The 22,957-nt window shown below is 39.3% G+C and overlaps 1 protein-coding gene and 1 long non-coding RNA gene across 7 annotated transcripts in view; one reads left to right on the top strand and one right to left on the bottom strand.

The window, feature by feature from the left end:
- Nucleotides 1–3,634: 3,634 nt before the first annotated feature.
- BICC1 (BicC family RNA binding protein 1) overlaps nucleotides 3,635–22,957 on the bottom strand; it is a 360,147-nt gene continuing 340,824 nt past the window's right edge. For 3 of the 4 annotated variants that reach the window (XM_043925258.1, XM_043925257.1, XM_043925260.1), the window contains 4 exons: nucleotides 21,678–21,834; nucleotides 14,469–14,629; nucleotides 11,764–11,863; nucleotides 3,635–6,255 (listed from right to left, as the gene is read on the bottom strand). In XM_043925258.1, coding sequence (XP_043781193.1) covers nucleotides 6,125–6,255; nucleotides 11,764–11,863; nucleotides 14,469–14,629; nucleotides 21,678–21,834 — 549 coding nt within the window. In that variant the 3' untranslated portion in view covers nucleotides 3,635–6,124. Of the gene's footprint in view, nucleotides 6,256–8,910; nucleotides 8,990–11,763; nucleotides 11,864–14,468; nucleotides 14,630–21,677; nucleotides 21,835–22,957 lie in introns of those variants that run through there. The other variant, XM_043925259.1, reaches the window with a different exon arrangement.
- Nucleotides 8,056–22,957, top strand: part of LOC122708769 — a 45,566-nt gene continuing 30,664 nt past the window's right edge. For all 3 annotated transcript variants that reach the window (XR_006345306.1, XR_006345307.1, XR_006345305.1), the window contains exons 1-3: nucleotides 8,056–8,144; nucleotides 14,917–15,000; nucleotides 15,735–15,827. This is a non-coding gene — a long non-coding RNA (uncharacterized LOC122708769). The remainder of the gene's footprint in view (nucleotides 8,145–14,916; nucleotides 15,001–15,734; nucleotides 15,828–22,957) is intronic.

The raw sequence follows: 22,957 nt of genomic DNA, 5'->3' as shown, positions 1-22,957 counted from the left end.
TGCTATCTAACCATCTCATCCTCTGCACTCCCTTCTCCTTTTGCCTTCAATGTTTCCTAGGATCAGGGTCTTCTCTAGAGTCGGCTCTTTACATCAGGTGGCCAGAGTATTGGAGCTGCAGCATCAGTCCTTCCAATGAATATTCAGGATTGATTTCTTTAGGACTGACTGTGTTCTCTTGCAGTTCAAGGAACTCTCAAGAGTCCTCCAGCACCACAATTCAGAAGCATCAATTCTTCGGCACTCAGCCTTCTGTGTGGTCCAACTCTCACATTTGAACGTGACTACTGGAAAAACCATAGCTTTGACTATATGGACCTTTGTTGGAAAAGTAATGTTTCTGCTTTTTAACACACTAAGTTCATCACAGCTTTCCTTCCAAGGAACAAGCATCTTTAATTTACATGGCTGTGCAGTGACTGTTAGCAGTGATTTTGGAGCCCAAGAAAATAACATATGCCACTGCTTCCACTTTTCCCCCTTCTATTTGCCATAAAGTGATGGGACCAGATGCCATGATCTTAGTTTTTTGAATGTTAAGTTTGAAGTTTCACTCTTTTCACCCTCAAGAGGCTCTTTAGTTCCTCATCACTTTCTGTGATTAGCATGGAATTATCTGCATATCTGAGTTTGTTATTTCTCCCAGCAATCTTTATTCCAGTTTATGAGTCATCCAGTCTAGCATTTCGCATGATGCACTCTGCATATAGGTAAAGTGACCTGGTATTCCCATCTCTTTAAGGAATTTCCCCAGTTTGTTGTGATCCACACAATTAAAGGCTTTAGTGTAATCAATGAAGCAGATGTTTTTCTGGAACCCCTTTGCTTTCTCTACGATCCAGTGAATGTTGGCAATTTGATCTCTGGTTCCTCTGCCTTTTCTAAATCCAACTTCAGTTCACATACTGCTGAAAGCAAGCTTGAAGGTTTTTGAGCATAACCTTACTAGCATGTGAAATGAGCGCAACTGTCCAGTAGTTTGAACATTCTTTGGTACTGCCCATTTTTGGGGTTGGAATGAAAAACTGACCTTTTCTAGTTCTGTGGCCATTGCTGAGTTTTCCAAATTTGCTGACATTTTGAGTGCTGCACTTTACCAGCATCATCTTTTAGAATTTGAAATACCTCAGATGGAATTCCATCACCTCCTCGAGATTTATTCATAGTAATGCTTCCTAAGGCCCACTTGACTACACACTCCAGGACGTCTAGCTGTAGGTAAGTGACCATCGTGGTTATCTGGGTCAGTAAGACCTTTTTGGATAGTTCTTCTGCGTATTCTTGCCACCTATTCTTAATTTCTTCTACTTCTGTTAGGTTCTTACCGTTTCTGTCTTTTATTGTGCCCATCCTTAGATTACTTTCCCAATTTCATTGAGTTGCCTGGCTGTGTATTAAGAATACACATAGTTCACTAAATGTTTTTAAGACAATTATTCTTAATTCTTTGCCTGATGTTTAACAGCTTTTCATTTATTAATTTCCTTGCATGGTGTCAAATATTTACGTAATGTTTTATGATCCTTGATTTCTTACACTAGTTTATTTGCGTAAGTGGTCTCCTTTTCTGTACTTTGCTGATTCCCCTTGGCAGAGGTAAGTTTTCACTAGTCAGTTCAGTTGGATTTCTGGGCATGTTTATCAGTAAGGTCTTTGGGCAGGTGGGGAGCTGCAAAGGATCTATTTGGGGCAAGGCAACTGTTTGAGCTCTTAAGGTGGGAGTGAGGCTTGTTAAATGGTCATGACTGAGCTCTTTACTCAACAGTAAGTGGGGCTATGAAGTCGTTTGCCTTGCAGGAGTGCTGGACAGGACCCAAGCAATGGGTTTGGGGACCAAAATCTGGTAAAAGTGTACACTGATTATCTTGGTCATTTGCTCTGCAGATTGGAAAAGCCATGGGTTGTGGCTCATGGGTTTTAAGCAACACTGTAAGCAGGACTATTGGAGGGGCTATGCATTGTGCTCTGGTTAGCTTCCCTGATTAGGAAGCCTGAAGGAGCTGTGAATTTATTTCCCTTCCTCAGTGCAGTGGGAGGAGCATCTCCAAGACAGTAAGTTTCTCTGTTTGTGGTATTAACTCAAGCCAATCCATGGCCGAAGCTCCCTGGCCAAACAGGGTTGCTTGCTTTGCTCTTGAGGTCAGCTCTGCCCTTCTTCCTCTCAGGCTGCGTACTACTGGGTTAGTCAGCCACTTCCAGGTATTCTGCCAGCCCTTCGTGCAGATGGGGTGGGCAGTCACAATCTACAGAGGGTGGGGCAGACCAGGCTCCGGAGCCTGAGTTCCCTGGTCAGACTGTGCTACCTTCTTGGTTCTGCAGATGAGCAAAGCTACTGCTTGGGACTACTACTTGGGCACTGCAGATAGGAACACAGACTGCCAAGATCCAAGGGCTGGTTGTTGCAAGCCCCTCTTATCTTATCCATGAGTAGTTTTTAGTTTTTCTTTTAGTTAGGGGAAATGAAGGAGGAATGAACTGTCACCATCTTGGTGATACCATTCTCTATGACTGCATTCTCAGACTATCCTCAGGGGTAGAAACCTCATGTTCTTTCAAGGTAAATCTGATTTCTAAATATGGCAGAGTCACCTGGAGTCAAATCTAAGAAGTGATGCATCATCATATAAAGCTGTACCATCACTTTTGATCACACACTCCTTTCAAGAATGTGATTAAACCTATGAAACACAGAGGAGGAAAGGAGGCTGTGAATAATTCGTGCATTGAAAGCACAAGCCTGTTTCTATGAGATGGGTACTTTCAACCATTTTGTCAAAAAGCATGATTTCTGGACAGCACTCAAGTTCCCTTGGAAAGCTGTAAATGCATGGAGGCCTGTGTCGAAGGGTAGGTGTTTCATCCTTCAATCCCTCTTCATCAGTTCCATCTTTCTTCATTTCAAATGTAAGTTTAGTGAGAATAAGGGTTTATGTTTCATTTACTGGTGTTCGAACAGGGCCTGCACTTAGCCCTCATTTAAGTATTTGTATAATGAATGAATACTTGAATATTGGGTTCACAGTAATATTTTAGTTATCAAAAGAACTATTGTGCTAGAAACAATTTTTAAGAACCACCAGCACAAGTAATTCAAGTGGGGATAAATCTGGGAGTATAATGGCTAGGGTTTCTTTGAGATTTAGACAAATATCAGAATTAATAGTCCAGTATCCATTCTGTTTGAGAATAAGTTCAGACATACTCCCAGAGCAGGGCACAATAACCATTCAGTATGCTGGCATAGTCAGTCTCTGAAATGGGAACCTGGGTCAGGAAACCCAGCATCACTTTAGTAAGGAGCTCCTTTGCTGATGGATGAGGTTGTCAAAGCAATCATACACTTGAGTCTGTATTTTTAAAAAAGAAGAATGAACAAGAATAAAACCTGTTCCATCATCTTACTCTTTCTATACGTACCTATGGGTGGCCACAGAAACAAGGATTGATTACTGGTGCTGGATTCTCTGGCTAAAATAAAGTGCCTTAGTTTTTGGCTGAAAATGAGGACTGTCAATGCAAAACCAGAGTATGGACAGTGGATCTTTTAATTCTACTTGCAGAAATGTCTTTCAATTCTGCTGAGAACAGAAAAGTTAGAAAACAGAGACACATTTCATGTAGCAAGAGCAATACAAAGGGGTTATATAAATTTATTTTTCATATAACAACTGATTAGTTTAGAAAAAATTCCCATTTTCAATGTTTAATTCCATCTCTCATTTTTAAAAAAATCACTAAGAGGACAAAACCCACACAAAAATACAATCTGTATCTGTTCTATATTTACAGATAACCGGTCACTATTAAGGCACAGATTGGCTAAAAACATTTATTCAAATAATCCAGATATTTTGTGCACCACGTAACACTGACAACACCATAGACTGCAGCGTCATACTCCCTTCATTGCGTCGAGAAAGTGAGAAAAGTACTTTCCAGTGTTTTTATTTTTTTAGCCACTCTATTTAATCTAAGTTTAATTGGGGGAGTTTTCCCTTTGGCATAATATCAAAGCACTGTTCATAAAACCTATGTCCACTCAATACTACAAATTCATTCCATCTTCCTCCTGTTGCAAATGCATGGTGGAGAGTTGGGAGAAGACTCCAAATGACTATTTTGCGGGGGCCAAGATCTTACTAAAGAAATGATAAAATTTAGAGTATTTTTGCACAGGAAACAAATCTGGAATTCTTATTGTATGTTGAATGTGTGGCATGATGTGTTCATATAGCCGCATATGTCAGGGAGCTCTATGTGCTGACCTGCATCCATGTTCCCTGTGTGCAGGATGATTCCCTTCTGTTTGCAAAGGCAACAATTTAGTTCTACATCCATAAGTAGATACAGTTCCTTTTAGGAATGGACATCCTCTTAGTGCTATTATAATTGATAACTTTATGACAGGCCCATTACCTATGCCTTCAAGGTAACCAATACTTTTTAAGTGAAAATTGTTCTGTGTGCAGTATTTCTCTCTTGGTTTTTGTTCTTACTTTAATGATTAGCCAAGTATTTCTTATCCCACATTTGTATGAAAGTCCCCAATTGTTTGCATGACTCTAACACCTTCTGTGGAGAGCACTTGACAGTGGTTTGTGTCCATGCAAAAGAAGTCTTGAATACTGAACATAAATAAGGCATTACAGTACAGGTAAGTCACCACATTTCCTAACGGGAAAGTTTTCCAACAAATTAATACACTTGGAAACAATATTGCTTTGAAGAAAGAGAGGCACTTAGTGATTGTCTTCATGGATTGAAAACCCTTCATAAATCCACAAAAAGATGTCTGAAAAGACCTAGAAAACAATGTTGCCTAATTTCTTGGACTTTCACAGTATCAAGATTGTAACAATGAGTTTAGCCGCTTACAGAATAGTCATACTTTTCCTCCTTCAGAACTCTGCTATCTTTATAAACTGTCACCCTAGATAGAGACTTAAATAAAATCTTTCCAGTCTCAAGAAACCCAAGTCTACTTCAAGCAGACTGATATGGTTTTAGGAAAGTCCTGTGACCATATGGAGCACAGCTAATGTGTACATAAGGATAGTAATGTATTTTTTTCCTCCTCATGGCAACAGTGCTGTCTTGTCAGATGATTATTTGTCTTTTTTAAATAAAGTGACAATCTAGGGCTCCAGTTATTGAATGCCATCCATTCTCTACCATAAATCTCTAGTAGATATCAATTTAATCAGTTATGTACTGTATGCTTATAATATCTAAAAAATAAAAGTTTGATATAAATAAGTGTCCTTTAGTGGCAGTATACTAAAAATAGCCCTTTGCCTTCAGACAACCATTAAAATCACTTTAGCAATAAAGGCAGCAGCTAAATATGATGACTGCAAAGGGTTAATATTGCAAAGTTCATTTGATCTTTCTTTGCTCGCACCTGTTCCAGTGAACTTGGTTCATTATAAAGTATTTCTAGGATGTTGACATAAATGAACAGAACTGGTCCATAACCAAGTGGAGTCACTTAGGTTTCCCAAAGTCACAGAATATCCTGCACAAAAACTAATAATCCAGTACTATTTCAAATAAAAGTTTAACGCAGTCAGAAAAATGTGACTAAATCTGATTTGTACCAATACATCAGGTGACATAAAAATGAGAGAGAGAGAATTTCCACAGGACAAGAAATTAGAAAGTGTAAAGTGCTGAAAGACCTCAATAATTATTTTAAAGCAGTACCAGAAAATCCCACTTTGATTATTTTTTTTTAAAAAATCCCCAAGTACTAAAACAAGCAAACAAAATAACTTCTGTGTTTTCTGGCATCCCAGATGTCAACTCATCCTTCATGTTAAGTAAAAAATCAGTGCATATGTTATATAGGTAAATAAAAAGAGAAAATAAAGCCCTACCCCCATATTGCAAATTCTGTCCAGTTGCCATTAGGAAAAAAAAGTAATCCACATGTGGCATTTGATATGATGACATAAGAACATCTTCTCTTTTCTTCCTTCTTGGCACAAAGTTCAGGTGTGAATAAGATGCTTTGGTCCTGATACCAGACACCCAGAATGCTGAGGACGGTGTGCAGTGAAGGCCGCTCACAGATCTTCTGCATCCGACTTGACAGAGTTGGAGGGCATATGCCTGGAGGGTACTGCTACCAGCGGCCACTGACGCTAGCAATGTCTGAGTGATACTGACGGGGTAGCCTCCCACTTGCTCCACCTTCCAGGAAAGAGGTGCGTGTATTTGGTGGTTCAAAGAGCTTTCTTCGGTTTTTATTTAGTTCTGGAGAGAGAAACAGAGACTTATTAGGAACCCAAGGGAGAAGTTCTATAGTCTTCAGGACTTGGCAGAAGAGCTCAGAAAACGGTGATGCGGTAGGTTGTGTGGAGGGGGAGCGGGGGGAGGAAGTCCGGTAGGTAGGCAAAAGGAAAACCTTTAAGCTGACCATCAAGAAATTTTTGAAATGCTCAAAATCAAAAGTCTGATATGAAAGGTAGCATGTGTAGCTGAGAGAACCAAGGACAACAAATCATTTTGCTGCAGTTTATAAACTCCCTGGGGAATATGTAGTTCTCAGAACCCTTTCAAACCCAAATATACAAAATAGTTTGACCTACCCTAAATGTCCTTTCAGAGGCAAAGGGAGGGAGACCATCAAAGTTGGTGAAAGGTATATGACAGGATGTATTACCAGTGACATAGTACATTATTACAGCTCATTAGACTCATCCATGTCAAACACAGTGATCATTATATTATTTAAGTCAGACATGAAAAGAGGACCTCATACCTAAACGTGAGAATACTGAAAAAGCACACTGACGTGCTAAGCCACACGTGTTAAGTCAGTGGCTCCACTGACTCCGATGCCTACACTCCTCAAGTCAGAAAGAGTTATATGAAGAAATATATCAGTGAGAGGTTTCTTTGAATAAAAAATCAACTTAGTAAAAACAGCAACAGTTAAGGAAATCAATACAATTGAAAACAACCAATATGTGAATCCAGATTTTCAGGGAAAAACTACAAGATCCTGGAATTTAGTTTTAAATAATTTAGTTTTGAATGAGAGTGCTGTTTAGTTTGTCTTTTCCCAACTAAAAATTATTAATCAGAATAGTGAAAAACTGAGGCAGCCTACCTTGTTTATGACCATACAATGCCCTGTCCTCCCCTCCATACACACATTCACAAATCCTCAAGTCAACTGATGTAATTATTACTAATGAATACATACAGGTAAACAGAATTGTCAGACTAGAAAGCAGTATTTCTGATAGCCACCAAATGAAAATACAGCTGACCCTGAATACTGCAGATTTGAAGAGTGTGGGTCTACTTATAGATGGATATTTTTCAACAGTAAATACTACAGTATTACAGGGCGGGTGGAAGCTGCAAAGAAACTGTAGATACGAAGGTGACTATAAGTTACATTAGGATTAACTCTCATGTGGTTCAAGAGTCAACTGTATCTTCAGATTTATTCTATCTCAAATATACGGGTTAAACAGTTCATATGCTTAGAGCTGTTGTCTTTCTCTAGGAGGGTGGTGAAGCACATGACTCAGTACCTTTGATAATCTGCGTAGTACACAGTACTTCTTCAACCATACACATGCACACAACCCCATTCTAAATTCTGAGGTCACAGAAAGCTACGGCTTGCTACAGGAATGCTGGGGATGAGAACAGACTCAAGCAGCTGGCAGGGGGTCAGAGGTGGCCAGGGACAGCCATATGGCCAGACACACTCTTGTCTCCCAAGTTCTTAAAGAGGGACCAGAACCCTTAACATTTCACCCCACTGCTTTCCAAAATGTAACTGTCTGTCTCATAGGGGTGATGCAAGAGTGGAGACATGCCCTTCTGTGCACATTTAGGTCTTAGGGGAGAAGAGAAACAACAGTAATTTATTACAGCCTACATTCGTCCTGTGCTATTTAATTCCTCCTTGAGGGGCAGATAGTATTACTAGCCTCAATTTTACAGGTAAGAAAGTTGCGTTTTACAAACAGATGAAGTAACTTGCCCACATGGCTGCTGGTGACAGAGCTGAAACCCTGCCTGCCTGATGCAAAGGACTATGCCACAAGCTGCTGTGATCCATCCATTGGGCAGAGACCACCTGAGGTATCAGGAGTACAAAGCTGAGAAACTGGTAGTTCCAGGTATGCCAGATAACAGAGCTTTCCTTCATAATTTATACCAAAATTACTTTTTAAATAGAAAAACAAAGCTTACAAAATAAAGAAGGAAAATATTACAAGCAATAGACACATGCAGGCATGCATACAGATAGCTACTGTCTCAAGTTCCTACAGAAACACAGTAGCAATGACATTCCTATTACATGTATCTCATTTTAAAAACAATATATAAAATTCACAATTCAAGACAGAATTGAATATATTTAAAGGCAAACTTATAGGAGAGTTAAAAATAAACAATTCCCCTTAAACACAGCCTGGAAAAGTTTTATCACCTTCAGATAGGAGACCTTCTTTGGCCTCCATTTTCTTTTGGGGCAAGAACCCATGAGTCAGGAGGACATTCATTCCCCCACTACAGAGACGGAAAAGAAAGGAGTTAGATCAAACACTGTTTTCAGATGCTCATGGAGAATAATTGGGCCGTTGAAGACAAGAAATTTTAATAGACATTGAAAACTTCATTCTGAAAAGTCACATCAACTAGATTTTTGAGAGAATAAATAATCACGAAGAATTTCAGCCATTCCCTAAAGATGTAATTTCTAAGAGTACATACACAGAGATATTCTGAGTGTGAAGCAGAGAGAGAAATCTTTTAAGAGAGATTATCAAGGACCAAAGCCCTACTGAAGAGACTTTAGTTTTTGTTTTTTAAATTAAAAAGCAAGCTCCCTCTTCTGATTTTTTTCAGTAAGCCTAAGGGATAGTTTGAGAAAATACCAACCTTTTTCTTTGAAATTCCAAGGTTCACACAATCCTGGCAGCTCTCAGGATCTTGTTGCGGATCTGAACAGAGTCACAAACTAAAAGAATAGGTCGGGAAATGTTAGATCTACCTGAGGCTGTGGTGGAAAGCCTGTCAATAGGATGCTAAACTTCCTGTCACTTAGTCCCTGTACGTTTAGTTAACCAATCACTACCATACTCAGAGAGAAATCCATGAATTTTCCAAAAATTATGTATTTGGGGGGGGAAAAAATTGTTTTCTCTGATCCATCTCTAGAGGAGAGAAATCTCATCTCCTCCTGTAATATTAAAATATGTGTCTTCTGGCCCAAGATTAAAAGCAAACCAAAACCTGATACTGAAAGAACAACTCAATTATAAGTTAAAAATCTACAAAAATTTTAAAAAGTAATTTGAGCAAACTCTGTATCTAGCCAACCTATGTAACCACAAGACAAATGTTAAGGCCGCCCTGCTACCCTGCGTCTATCTGGAAGTGAAGTGTCCTGAGACTTTAAATGAATGTCTTTGTTATCAGAGGAACTGAATTGGAAAAAGAAGCTTTTCAATGAAGGGTTTCTCAAAACCTTACTCCTTGCAGAGAAAATGATTTACCAGGTTCAAACAAATGCACTCAACAAAATCACCCTTAAAATAATCAAACATTTCCTGCTGTACAGAGCATTCATAAGGCATCTTATTCAAAGTTTCTAATTCCCTATAAAAGCAAGAAGACCTGTGAACCCCAGAGAGAGGCAGTCTGTAGAAGTAGGATATAACCTCAATAGAATCACACTGAAGAGGATGGCTAGAGAAAATATTTTTCTTAAATGAGAACTGAAAACCCCTCATGTTTTGGACCATACTCCCCTCCACCCCCTGCACCAAAACTGACTTAGAATCATCACCAATGTATTTCAGAGTAAAAAGTACTGATGATCTACCTGGAATCTATGAAAACATTTAGAGACATTTGCTTGTTGCTGGAAGCTTTACAGTTTGGAATTGGGTTGCTGCACAAAGAAACGACTTAATTTTCATTATATAGTCACAGACATCCCACAGACCTCTAGTGAAAAAGTATAGAGTTCTGAAACATACACTTCTGTGGTATAAATGTGCGGCTCCACATTTAGACATGCGGCCCCACAGTATATACTAAAGTTTCAAGTAGTATATTAATTTCATTTTCAAATTAATAAAAGAAATATAAAAAATATATGAAGTTAATTTGGGAATTTCAGAAGTAGCCTTCTGAAACTTAACTTTTGGGTAAACAAGTTGAAAACTATTCTACTGCCACAGACAGTTTAAAAAAAAAAAAAAAAAGAACAAGGGGGAGTACCCTACTAATGATACATACTGTTAAAATTGTAGGTTATCCTCACCTTGTCTGATGATATATCATACTGAACGACAGATCTTAGAACTGAAAGGTGACCTGACATGTTCATCTACTCCAGTCTATCTTCATGATTAAGAAACCAAAATCAAAAGAGGTCTGGAAAGTCACCCAAGGGTGCATGACTTGGAGATGCAAATCTCAGATCTCTTTATGTGAATAGTGTTCCTTCCACTATAACCAAGCTAATCTTACGAGTGAAAAAGAAACAGTGGCCACCCTATGGAGCTCCATCAGTGCAGCAGCTTCGGTACACAGCGGGCAGGAAGACTTCTCAAACTGTTATGTAAAGAGCTCTATCCAAGGAGAGGCCTACCAGGCTGCTCAGTAGCTGAGTTTCTACCCCATTTCAAGACTATTCTGCTTGTATCTGCTTCAGATATTAGGTCTGTATATAAGATTTCCTGTGGGGAGGTTGGTGGGGTTGATCTGCTTCTACAATGCAATGGAAAAGCAATCTGCTGCTAAAATAAAATGGAAAAGCACTGAGGCTTTTAATTTCATTTGATGATTTGTTTACCGAATGTTGTTTATAAAGAACTTTCACCAGTTGGATGCCACTGCTGTCCTCAAAGGCATAGCCTGCAAATTTGGTGTTTTGAAAAAGTAACATAATTTTCTCATCACACCTGACATTTGGCTTCTGCCCTTACTGTCTCTTTTTGAGAGACTGGCACACATATAAAATTGGCATTCATGAACTTAATCAGAAAATCTTCAATAACCTTATTTTGTTGCCTCCCAAATTTCTTCCTCATATTTCTCGAAACACCTTTTGAGGTACAATATTATGACTCTTGGCCATTCCTTTCACATGAGAGGTACCTAGTAAACACACATAACATTTTCTTATACAGAGAACATGCAAAAGATGCACAAAGGCAGTGGTCTGGGAGACAGACCTTTAGATTTTCTTTCATTCTGTGACTACTTTCAGGATACTACCCTCTTCGGTGACTCACAAATTTTATTAAAACTTTGGGGAAAGTTAAAAAGCATTAAGACAAGAAATACTGCCAGGTTCCAGCTGTACCAAAGAACATTGTCTTTCTCTCTGCTGCAATGATCTCAGCTGCTCTACAAGGACATGTGTATTTAAAGCATGACAGCCAATCCAGAATACTCATGAACCCAGTGATTAGCGCTTAACACAACTGCAACACAGAGATTCAAACTCCTCCTCCATCCCCATGTTCTGCAAAGGGAAATTCTGGTTAGATCTCTCGGAAGAGATCTGTTTTCAGGGATGACACTTGCCAAGGCAGGTTTTCAGGCAGTGCCTTGGTGAAGGAGTGGGGGTATCCTCAGCATTTGTTACACTGTTAGTGGAAAAACACTTTGAAACCACAACCACACAGCTGCCAGGTAGGAAGCAGAACCAGCCCCACTGGCTGAGACCACTGGCAGAGAGTCTTCAGGTTTTAAGATATAAAGAGCAGTTATATTCACCTGAAATTGCAAGCAGCATTTTCCTTCTGGCACCAAAAGTCGTAATTCCCAGCTCCTTCAGATCTTGATCTGTGAGAGTGAGGAATGTCTGAAGATCGATCTGTGGGTGAACAAGTAAATCTATGGTAAATATAGTAAGTACTTAGTTCTTCCTCAGTATAAGTTCAACTAACTGCTACACTTGTTATGCTCTGCCTGCTTCCAAAGAAGAACGGTGGTGTTACAAACACCTAAGGGACAACAGTTAAGTCATAAAAGTGGTCAAATGAAACTGCTATTTCTAGCATAAGACTTTGGATAGTCTCACTGCAACAAACTTAGGTCTTAGCATCCTGGAAGTCAAAGCAAAAAGGGAAAATGAAATGGCAGTTTTTCGTGACTTGATAAAGAATACATACCTGCTGTCCAGAAGAGAGAAAATATGTCTTGGTTTCAGATTCTGACTCAGGTGAGTACACCTCCATTAAAAGGGACTGAATAATACCACACAGAGTATTTCTAATTGTGCGCTAATAAAAATGAGAGCAGAATCACAGTGTAACTTGGACCCACGACTCCCTTGGCTCAGTCCAGCTGCCCATCTCTGAAAGTGGCACATATGAAGTATTCCAAGAGAGAATGTAATTGTACTTCCTGGCATCAGCAAAAATGTGTGGAGGGAACCACCCTAGTAATCCCATCCTGCCTTGAAAACTGTTGGAGGGACAGAAAGGCAAAGGGCTCTGAAGTCAAAGAGGCTTGGGTTCAAGTTCTGATTCTGCAGTTACTAGTTGTGGGCACTCAGGGTTGATGATACCTCACAGGGTTGTTTGGGGCATTAAACATGATCCTAGATATAATGCAGTGTGCTCACCAAAGGGGTAAAATAGTTGGCAGATATGGTTAGCAATAATGTATTCAGACATATCATCTGAGAAAGTTACTCATCTTCATCCTGCTTACAATATATTAAATCTCACACAGTTACTTAATGGGGGATTCCTGTTAAGTCATATCTGTGTATGAGAAAATATCCTATATGAAGAGAACAGTACCAAATTTCAACACACCTGAAAATATTAAGATACACTTTTTATTCAAATTATATAGCAATTAACTTGAAATTTTCTGTTTTGATTTCGAAGGTTACATCCAGATCTTGAAAATCCCTTTCATTTATCATTTGTAACAGGTCTGGACATACATTTTTTTTAGCACTTCTATCCAGTGGAGACTACTACAGGGATCCTCAAACTCTTTTTAAAGGGCCAGAGAATAACTAGTTTAGGCTCACCAGGCCAATACTATCTCTGTTCCAAGTACTCAAACTCTGCTGATTTAGCTCAAAAGCAATCATGGGCAATATGAGGTAACTGAGTTGGTATGGCTGTGTTCCAACAAAATTTTATTTACAAAATTAGGCAGGTCTGCAGGTTGCGGTTTGCCAGTCTGACTTTATATTATCATGTTTTCTTCCTTTTTGAGGTAACTAGATAACAAGCACCCATATTAAATTAATTTCTGTGCATCTTCAAATAGGAAATACAGATTAAAAACAAACCCAGGATATCACCGAATAACATCTAGTTACTTATTTCTAAAACTTTATGTGCATGAACAAGTTAAAATTCCTCAGCTATGAGTTTCTCGATTAGCCACTTGCATCTAACCAGCAAGACTAAGTAAATAAATGCAGTTCTTTAGTGCACAGATGATGAACATGTTATTCAACTTAGAAAATCTTTGGTTAAATGAATACTAATTTAGATTTAGAAAAAAGGAAACAAAATAGTTGTCCTAATGTCCAAAATACACATGACAACATTTTGGGGGGTGTTAAAAGAACAAAAAAAGTTCAGCAATTAAACTTAAATTATGGACAATACATTAAATTTATGCTATAAAGTGCCTAATAAAAATCTTAGATTCTTTATTGACTAATGCATGCCAGGGAATTACTGGCATGTACTCTTAGCATGAAGTAGAGCCAACTAGCATGAAACTTGGATGATGTCAGGATTTGGAAAATTGATACATTTAGAGAACTATTCTCTGAATAGTTTCTGGTGCCTTGATAATATGACAACACGATTAGAAGAACCATGCTTAGGGGGGTCTTCTCTTTATGTCAGTGCATCATGGCCATGGCTGATCAGTTTGACCAAAATCCATGGTAGGGATGTTTCAGAAGACATCTTAGTTCTGTCTCAGTTCAGACAAAACCCAAACAGTAAATTAGTAAGTAAACATGTATAAAAAGCACATTATATTCTATGAGAACAATCTTCAGTAACATAATTAGGATGGTGTCAAAAAACAACTATGGTTATTTATTTCAGATGCTGTTAACATTTAAGTGCCACAAATAAAGATAACAACGATGAAGGAATAAAATCTTCTTAAATATAGAGTTGCTGCCAACTTTCAGGAAAGTATGAATCAAAAGTTAATGTGAATCACAACACTCATTAGGTCTTTTAGCTAAAACTGGTGAAGGATGGCTGTGAGTGTTTTTGCAAGCACGATTTCCTATATGTCTGCTATCCTGTGTTTACCAGTTGCACTAAGTAAACAAGAAATGACAATTTTCTTGGCAAAAACAAACTATGAGACTTGAATAAATGTTCAGTGAAAGCACAGTCATAGGTCAATGAGTGATTTCCTTCTAGAAGTCATCACACATACAACCAAGAAAAAGACACCTGGGAAAATAAATACTGACTGACCTCTTGTTGCTGGAAGACGTCTGTATATTTGCCCAGGCCCAGTTTGCTGAAGAGCTCAGGGAGGTCAGAGCCTTTGAAAGAGCTGTTCAGGTTACAGCCATTGCTTCCTGTCAGCGAGGAAATGCAGTCCATGTAATTGCTACTGCTGAGATAGTGTTCCGCTGAAAGGCAGAGGAGAGACAGGCTTGAAGTGGAAATGCCCAGAGAGAACATGGTTTAATTAAAAGTTTTAATCACTCAAATATTTCAAATTCATTGTTTTGGGCTGAATAGAGCAGTTGCTACAGAAACGCAGCAAATCCTTTACTGAAACACTGGCTTTTCATTAAGGAAATGCTGGTTATTGCTTTCAGGGAGGCTCTTGCCATTTAAAACGGCACACTTGGGAGACAGCAATTCAGCAACAATGTCTCTGTAGTTAATAATCATTAATCATATTCTCCCTCAGCATTCAGAAACATTTGCTCTTTATAATTGATTTGATGTGAATTAAGTGAGGAATTGGAAGGAAGATCCCTAGGACACAATAAAGGTACGGAAAGTTACAGGCTCCTCTTGCATGCAGGCTGGGCCTCTGTATCCACACTTGTGCTTTCCTGTGGTCAAAGAAATTCTGTGATATTACCACACATAAACCCCATTTCCCTCCAACATAACTGGGCAGTGAGGTCATGAAAGGGAGTGCTCCAAAATGAAGAAGAACATGTGAAATGAAAAGAATGATGCTGGAGTTCCTGGGTTTAACTTACAACAGAAACATATCCATCTCTTAGGAGAAATTCTAAGACAGCCATGTCAAGCTTTGTCTGGATTCTCCTCCTGATCTGGTGGGTAAAGATTTCTCCGTATTGTCTGTGGTTCTCAGACCCAATGGCATGCACAACTGGGTGACAGACTAGTGAGCCATACCAAGTACTTGACCAGATATCCACACGCTGTTCAAGAGCAGCTTTGGAGAATCTAGCAGAGCTGTGTAGCCATTCCTACCACCCTAATCAACAATGAACTCTCCTCCCTTTGGGAATTCTACCAAAAATGCCGCTTCAGCAGGGATTCCCAGAGAGATGAGGGCAGAGGACACTCACCGAGCTAATAAGATCTATCTAATCTCCTCTAGGATCAATGCATTCACCAAATCTAAGAACGCTGTTCTGTATGGCCACTAATCATTTTCTCTAGTTGTTTTCATCTCCTGGTTCAGAAGTCCTAGATAGGTCTCAAGTGGAAGGAATTTCTTCATAAGGTTTCTCTTTCTTTTAAAAACAGATATTTTACCTCTTTGGGTAAGAATATGTAGGGGAAAGGATCCAGGACCAAAGTGAAGAGGCCCTGAGCCCTGGAACACTCCACCAATTGAAGGTAAGAATCACCAAAAAGATTGAGGAGTAACGACCAGCGCGGTATTGGCTCAAAGGTGACACAGAGCAGAGTATGATGCCTGCACTGGAGTGACCAGACTGGGCAAAATGGAAGCAGCCTGGCTGACCATATGACTTGCTGTCCAAATGATAAATTTACTTTCTTTAAGGGAAATAAAAGCAACCTAAATGTCCATCAACAGAGGAATGGATAAAGAAAATGTGGTACATATATACAATGGAATATTACTCAGCCATGAAAAGGAACAAAATTGGATCATATATAAAGATATTGATGGACCTAGAGACTATCATATGGAGTGAAGTCGGTCAGAAAAACAAGTATCATATATATTAATGCATATATGTGGAATCTAAAACAATGGTACAGATGATCTTATTTGCAAAACAGAAATAGAGACTCAGATGTAGAGAACAAATGTATGGACACCAAGGAAGGAGTGGAGGGTGATGGGATGAACTGGGAGATTGGGACTGACATGTATACACTATTGACACTGTGTATAAAATAGATGATTAATGAGAGTCCAGTGTACAGCTCAGCAAACTCTACTCAGTGGTCCGTGGTGACCTAAATTAGAGGAAATTCCCCAAAAGAGGAAATATATGTACATGTATCGCTGACTCACTGTGGTCTACAGTAGAAACTAACACAACATTGGAAAGCAACTGCACTCCAATAAAAAATTTTTAAAAACGAGAATTACAGTGGAACAACTGGTATAACAGGGATTCCCAGAGAAAACCTATATGTTGGTGACTTTGAAAAGGGTGTCAAGAAAATTACTTAAAACTTTTTTGATCAGTACAGTAGTCATTGGCAACTTGTGGCTACTGAGCACCTGAAATCTGCTAGTGGAAATTTAAAAATTTTCTGTAAATGTGAAATAACACCATATTTTAAAGACTTAGTACAAAAATGACATCTTAGAAAGCAGGGAACTAAAATGGATGGGAATGGATGAATTTCATTCAGATGACCATTATATCTACTACTCTGGGCAAGAATGCCTTAGAAGAAACGGGGTACCCATCATAGTCAACAAAAGAGTTGGAAACACAGTTCTTGGGTGCAATCTCAAAAATGACAGAATGATCTCCAAGGCAAACTATCCACCATCACAGTAATCCAAGCCTATGCCCAACCATAGATGCCGAAGAAGCTGAAGTTGACCAGTTCTATGAAGACCTACAAGATATTCCAGAAGTAACAGCAAAAATAAATGTCCTTTTCATCACAGGGGACTAGAATGCAAAAGTAGGAAGTCAAGAGATACCTGCAACAACAGCAAGTTTGGCCTTGGTGTGCAAAATGAAGCAGGGCACAGGCGAACAGTGCTGCCAAGAGAGCACGCACGCCGGGCCAGAGCACGCGCCGACTTCCAACAGCCCAAGACAACGCCACACATGGTGTCACCAGATGGTCAACACGAAGTCAGACTGACTGTGTTCTTTGCAGCCAAATATGGAGAAGCTCTATACAGTCAGTATAAACAAGACTTGGATCTGACTGTGGCTCAGAGTATGAGCTCCTTATTGCAAAATTCAGGCTTCAATTGAAGAAAGTAGGGCAATGACTAAGGCATTCAGGTATGACCTAGATCAAATCCCTTATGATTATACAGTGGAGGTTACAAATAGATTCAAGGGATTACATCTGGTAGACTGAGTGCCTAAAGAACTATGGATGGAGGTTCTTAACACTGTATAGGAGGCAGTGACCAAAATCATCCCAAAGGGAAAAAAAGGAAGAAGGCAAAGTGGTTGTCTGAGTAGGCTTTACAAATAGCTGAGGAAAGAAGAGAAGAAAAAGGCAAAGGATAAAGGGAAAGATATACCCAATTGAATGCACAGTTCCAGAAAATAACAAGGAGAGATAAGGAGGCCTTCTTAAATGAACAATGCAAAGAAGTAGAGGAAAAAATAGAGTGGGAAAGTCTAGAGATCTCTTCAAGAAAATTGGAGACATCAGGGGAATACTTGATGCATGGATGGGCATGATAAAGGACAGAAATGGTGAGGACCTAATAGAAGCAGAAGAAATTAAAAAGAGGTGGCAAGAAAGCACAAATGAACTGTACAGAAAAGGTGGGATAACTATACAAAAAAGTGGGATAACCACTACAGTGTGGTCACTCTCCTAGAGCCAGACATCTTGGAGTGTGAAATCAAGTGGGCCATAGGAAGCATTACTCAAATAAAACTAATGGGGTGACAGAATTCTAACTGAGCTATTTAAAATCCTAAACCAGATGATGCTGTGAACATGCAGCACTCATTATGTCGGCAAGTTGGAAAACTCAGCAGTGGCCACAGGACTGGAAAAGGTCAGTTTTCATTCCAATCCCAAATAAGGGCAATGCCAAAGAATGCTCAAACTACAGTCCAGTTTTGTTCATTTTGCATGCTAGCAAGGTAATGCTCAAAATCTTTCAAGCTAGGCTTCAGCAGTATATGAACTAAAAACTTCCAGATGTACAAGCTGAATTTAGAAAAGGCTCAGGAACCAGAGATCAAATTGCCAACATACATTGGATCACAGAGAAAGCAAGGGAGTTCCAGAAAAACATCTACTTCTGCTTCATTGACTACACTAAATTCATTAACCTGTGTGGATCATAACAAACTGGAAAATTCTCAGACAGGAATACCAGACCACCTTACCTGTCTTCTGAGAAACCTGTATGTGGGTCAAGAAACAACAATGGAACAACTGATTGATTCAAAACTGAGAAAGGAGTATGTCAAAGCTGTCTACTGTTGCTCTGTTTATTTAACTTCTATGTAGAGTACATCATACCAGGCTGGATGACTCACAACCTGGAATCAAGATTGCCGGGAGAAATATCAACAACCTCAGATATGTAGATGATAAAACCACCCCAATAACAGAAAGTGAAGGGGAACTAAAGAATCTCTTGATGAGGGTGGAAGGAGAGTGAAAACGCTAGCTTGAAACTTAACATTAAAAAAGCTAAGATCATGGCATCCAGTCCCATCACTTCATGGCAAATAAATGAGGAAAAAATGGAAGCAGTGTCAGATTTTATTTTCTTGGGCTTCAAAATAACTTTGGACAGTGACTGCAGCCATGAAATGAAAAGACACTTGCTCTTTGGAAGGAAAGCTATGATAAACCTAGGCAGCACATTAAAAAACAGAGACATCATTTTGCCAACAAAGGTCCATACAGGCCAAGCTATGGTTTTTCCAGTAATCATGTACGAATGGACCATAAAGAATGCTGAATGCCAAAGAATTAATGCTTCCAAATAGTGGTGCTAGAGAAGACTTGAGCGTCCCTTGGACAGCAAGGAGATCAAGCCAGTCAATACTAAAGGAAATCAACCCTGAATAGTCACTGGAAGGACTGATGCTGAAGCTCCAATACTTTGGCTACCTGATACAAAGAACCAGCTTACTGGAAAAGACCCTGAGACTGGGAAAGACTGAAGGCAAAAGGAGAAAGGGGCAGCAGAGGATGAGATGGTTAGAAAGCATCACTGACTCAATGGACATGAATCTGAGCAAACTCTGGGAGATAGTGGAGGACAGAGGAGCCTGGTGTGCGGGATTCCATGGGTTCGCAAAGAGTTGGACACAACCTAGGGGCTGAACAACAACAAAAAGACATTTACATCCTTTCTTACATTGATGACATGTTTTGTTGTTCCTGTTTAAATGATAATACTTTACAGATGCTGAGTTAAGCAATACATCAGTAAAAGTTTAAAAATATTTTAAAATAAAATACTGTTAGTGATAAATATTTATTATGGTACACAGCTTTTTAAAAAAATTTGGTTTTATATTAACTACTTACAGTAGTTACCCCAGGCCCTTAAAACATCTGACAAAGGCCAAAAAACAGTGCTTCTTTAATCAATCTTTTTAAATTAATGAATCCCCTATCTTAACCCTAATCCTTAATTTCAATGCAGCTAGCTTGCAGTCAATTTTAATTATCTAGTGTTAAGTGAAAGGAAAGGCGATAAGGACAGAGGAGAGGCACAGAGCTAATTTATGTTGGAATATAAAACGGAGATAATTTCTACCCTGGCTATACCTCTGGCACCAGCCCACCTCTCAGCTCCATCCTCCCGTCAGTAGTGGGTGGCCTAGCCCAGGACCAACAGGAAGACCTCAGACTGCTTTGACAGTACACACTGTAATAAAAGAACAGACCCTGCTTTCTAGTTTGGAGTTGGCTGACACCATGATTTGTTTTACCAAATCTGAGGCTCTGACAACATGGCCCACTTGATTGATGGTAACAACTAGCTGTTACTGTTTACTATGCTCATTTAGATCACCTTTCTCCAAGTATTCTTCAAATAGTCTAAGATATGTGTTTCAGGACTTGAAATCCTGAAAAAAGACATTAGGGGCATATCTTGTGATTACTCCGTCAGTTCTTGTCTGTTTTCCTATTTATACAGACATGTGGGTGCTGTTACAGACACAACCACTTGACTCATGCTGAGTCTTAATCATATATGTTAAAAGCCTATGCTTTAAACTTTTTATGTAGCTACATCTTGTCAACGTGAAAAATCCTGCTCTTCACTTTTGGTAGCTACAGGTCACTGGACAGACTTCTGTTGTCCAAGACAGAATTAATTTGATCACATTCTGCTCGATTCCTTTACATGCTTGCCTTTTCCTCATCATCTTGATGTTTGTGCATAACTCATTTGTATATTCATTCTACAAACATTTACCAAGCACCTACTAGTGCCAGACACTGTTAGACCTTTGGGAAGAAATAACAAATTAAGAAATAAGGCATAGCCTCCTGTTACTGGGATTGTAAACTGGTGCAGACACTATGGAAAACAGTATGGAGGTTCCTTAAAAAATCAAACATAGAACTGCCATACCCAGCAATTTCACTTCTGGGTATTTACCCAAAGAAAACAAAAACACTCATTCAAAAGGATATATGCACCCCTCTGTTCACTACAGCATTATTTACAATAGTCAAGATACAAAAGCAACCTAAGTGTCCATCAACAGATGAATGGATAAAAGGTGTATATACAATAATGTATTAGTCATAAAACGAAGTCCTGCCATGGGTAACGACATGGACAGATCCAGAAGGTATACTGCTAAGTGAAATAAGTCAAAAACAGAAAGACAAGTACTGTATAATCTCACTTATATGTGGAATCTAAAAAAATAAAACAAAGTGAAAACAGACTCACAGATACAGAGAACAAATGAGTGGTTACTAGAGGGAGTTGGGGAGGTGAAACAGACGAAGGGGATTAGGAGGTACAAATCTCCAGTTATAAAATAAAAAAGCAACAGGAATATAACATCCAGCATAAGGAGTATGGTCAGTAATACTGTAATAACTGTATAGGAGATACTAGACTTATCATGGTGATCATTTCATAATGCTTGCAAATGTAAAATTACTACACTGTATATCTGAAACATAATATTATATGCTAACTATATTTCAACTTAAAAAAAAAGAAGGTACAGCCTTAAAGAATGTTTGGTGCATAGGCAATAAAGTTTACTGAATGAATATAGTCCCTGGCTTGTGGATCTCAATTCTACACAAAGAAACAGTTATGCAAATAACTACTTCACTAAGACAAATGGTAGAGTGAAAGCATATACGAAATGCAGTGAAAGCAGAGAACAAATGGCCTGCTTCCCTGGGAAAAACAGGGAAGGCTTCTCAGAGGAGGCGACATGCGAGTAATGCAAAACTCTTAAAGGCATGAAGTCCAGAGTTTATACTTGAACATCACACTAAACCAAGTAAATTCCAAGCTGATTACATCTAAAAGTATGAGGAAAAGTCAAAGCTCACTTGATTTGTTCTGTTTACGCTTGGGGCTGCCAATAGAAGCTGCAAATTCACTATGACTTGCAGGACCTATTCCATTTCGGTCTCTCCAGTTGTCAGATTCGCTTCCACTTCCCAGGTGCTCACGACTGTTGGACCTCGAGAGGGACATTGATGAACCCTGTAAATAAAGCCAGACAGGGAAATGTTTAATAAGGTGAGTTTCCCAGAGTGGGAGGAACAAAGAACCCACATTAGACCCCTATCATTTATTTCAGTTGCTAGCCATGGCAGTTACCCACAAATGCATATTCTCAAGAACAGGGTGTGGGACCTGTTTATAGTCATTTTCTCCAGCTACCAAAAGTGTCAGTCACTCAGTCATATCCAACTCTCTGCGATCCCATGGACTGTAGCCCACTAGGCTCCTATGTTCATGGGATTTTCCAGGCAAGAATACCAAGGACACTTGGTCATATACACATGGTGAAGTATTCTTCCTTCATTATGAAGGAGTTGATAAGAGGGTGAGCAGAGGAGTTCTGAGTTCAGTTCAGTCACTCAGTCACGTCCAACTCTTTGCAACCCCATGGACTGCAGCACACCAGGCTTCCCTGTCCATCACCAACACCTGAGGCTTGCTCAAACTCATGCCCCTCAAGTCAGTGATGCCATCCAACCAGTTCATCCTCTGTCGTCCCCTTCTCCTCCTGCCCTCAATCTTTCCCAGCATCAGGGTCTTTTCAAATGAGTCAGTTCTTCACATCAGGTGGCCAAAGTATTGGAGTTTCAGCTTCACCATCAGTCCTTTCAATGAAAATTCAGGGCTGATTTCTTTTAGGATTGAGTGGTTTGATCTCCTTGCAGTCCAAGGGATTCTCAAGAGTCTTCTCCAACACCACAGTTCAAAAGCATCAATTCTTCGGTGCTAAGCTTTCTTTATAGTCCAACTCTCACATCCATACATGACTATAGGAAAAATCACAGCTTTGACTAGACAGACCTATGTGGGCAAACTAATATCTCTCCTTTTTAATATGCTGTCTAGGTTGGTCATAGTCTTTTCTTACAAGGAGCAAGCGTCTTTTAATTTCATGGCTTCATTCACCATCAGCAGTGATTTTGGAGCCCCCCAAAATAAAGTCTGTCACTATTTCCATTGTTTCCCCATCTATTTGCCATGAAGTGATGGGACCAGATGCCATGATCTTAGTTTTCTGAATGTTGCATTTTAAGCCAACTTTTTCACTCTCCTCTTTCACTTTCATCAAGAGGCTCTTTAGATCTTCTTTGCTTTCTGCCAT

Source organism: Cervus elaphus, chromosome 15 (assembly GCF_910594005.1).
Source record: "Cervus elaphus chromosome 15, mCerEla1.1, whole genome shotgun sequence".
Taxonomy (NCBI): domain Eukaryota; kingdom Metazoa; phylum Chordata; class Mammalia; order Artiodactyla; family Cervidae; genus Cervus; species Cervus elaphus.
This window is presented reverse-complemented; position numbering and strand designations above follow the sequence as displayed.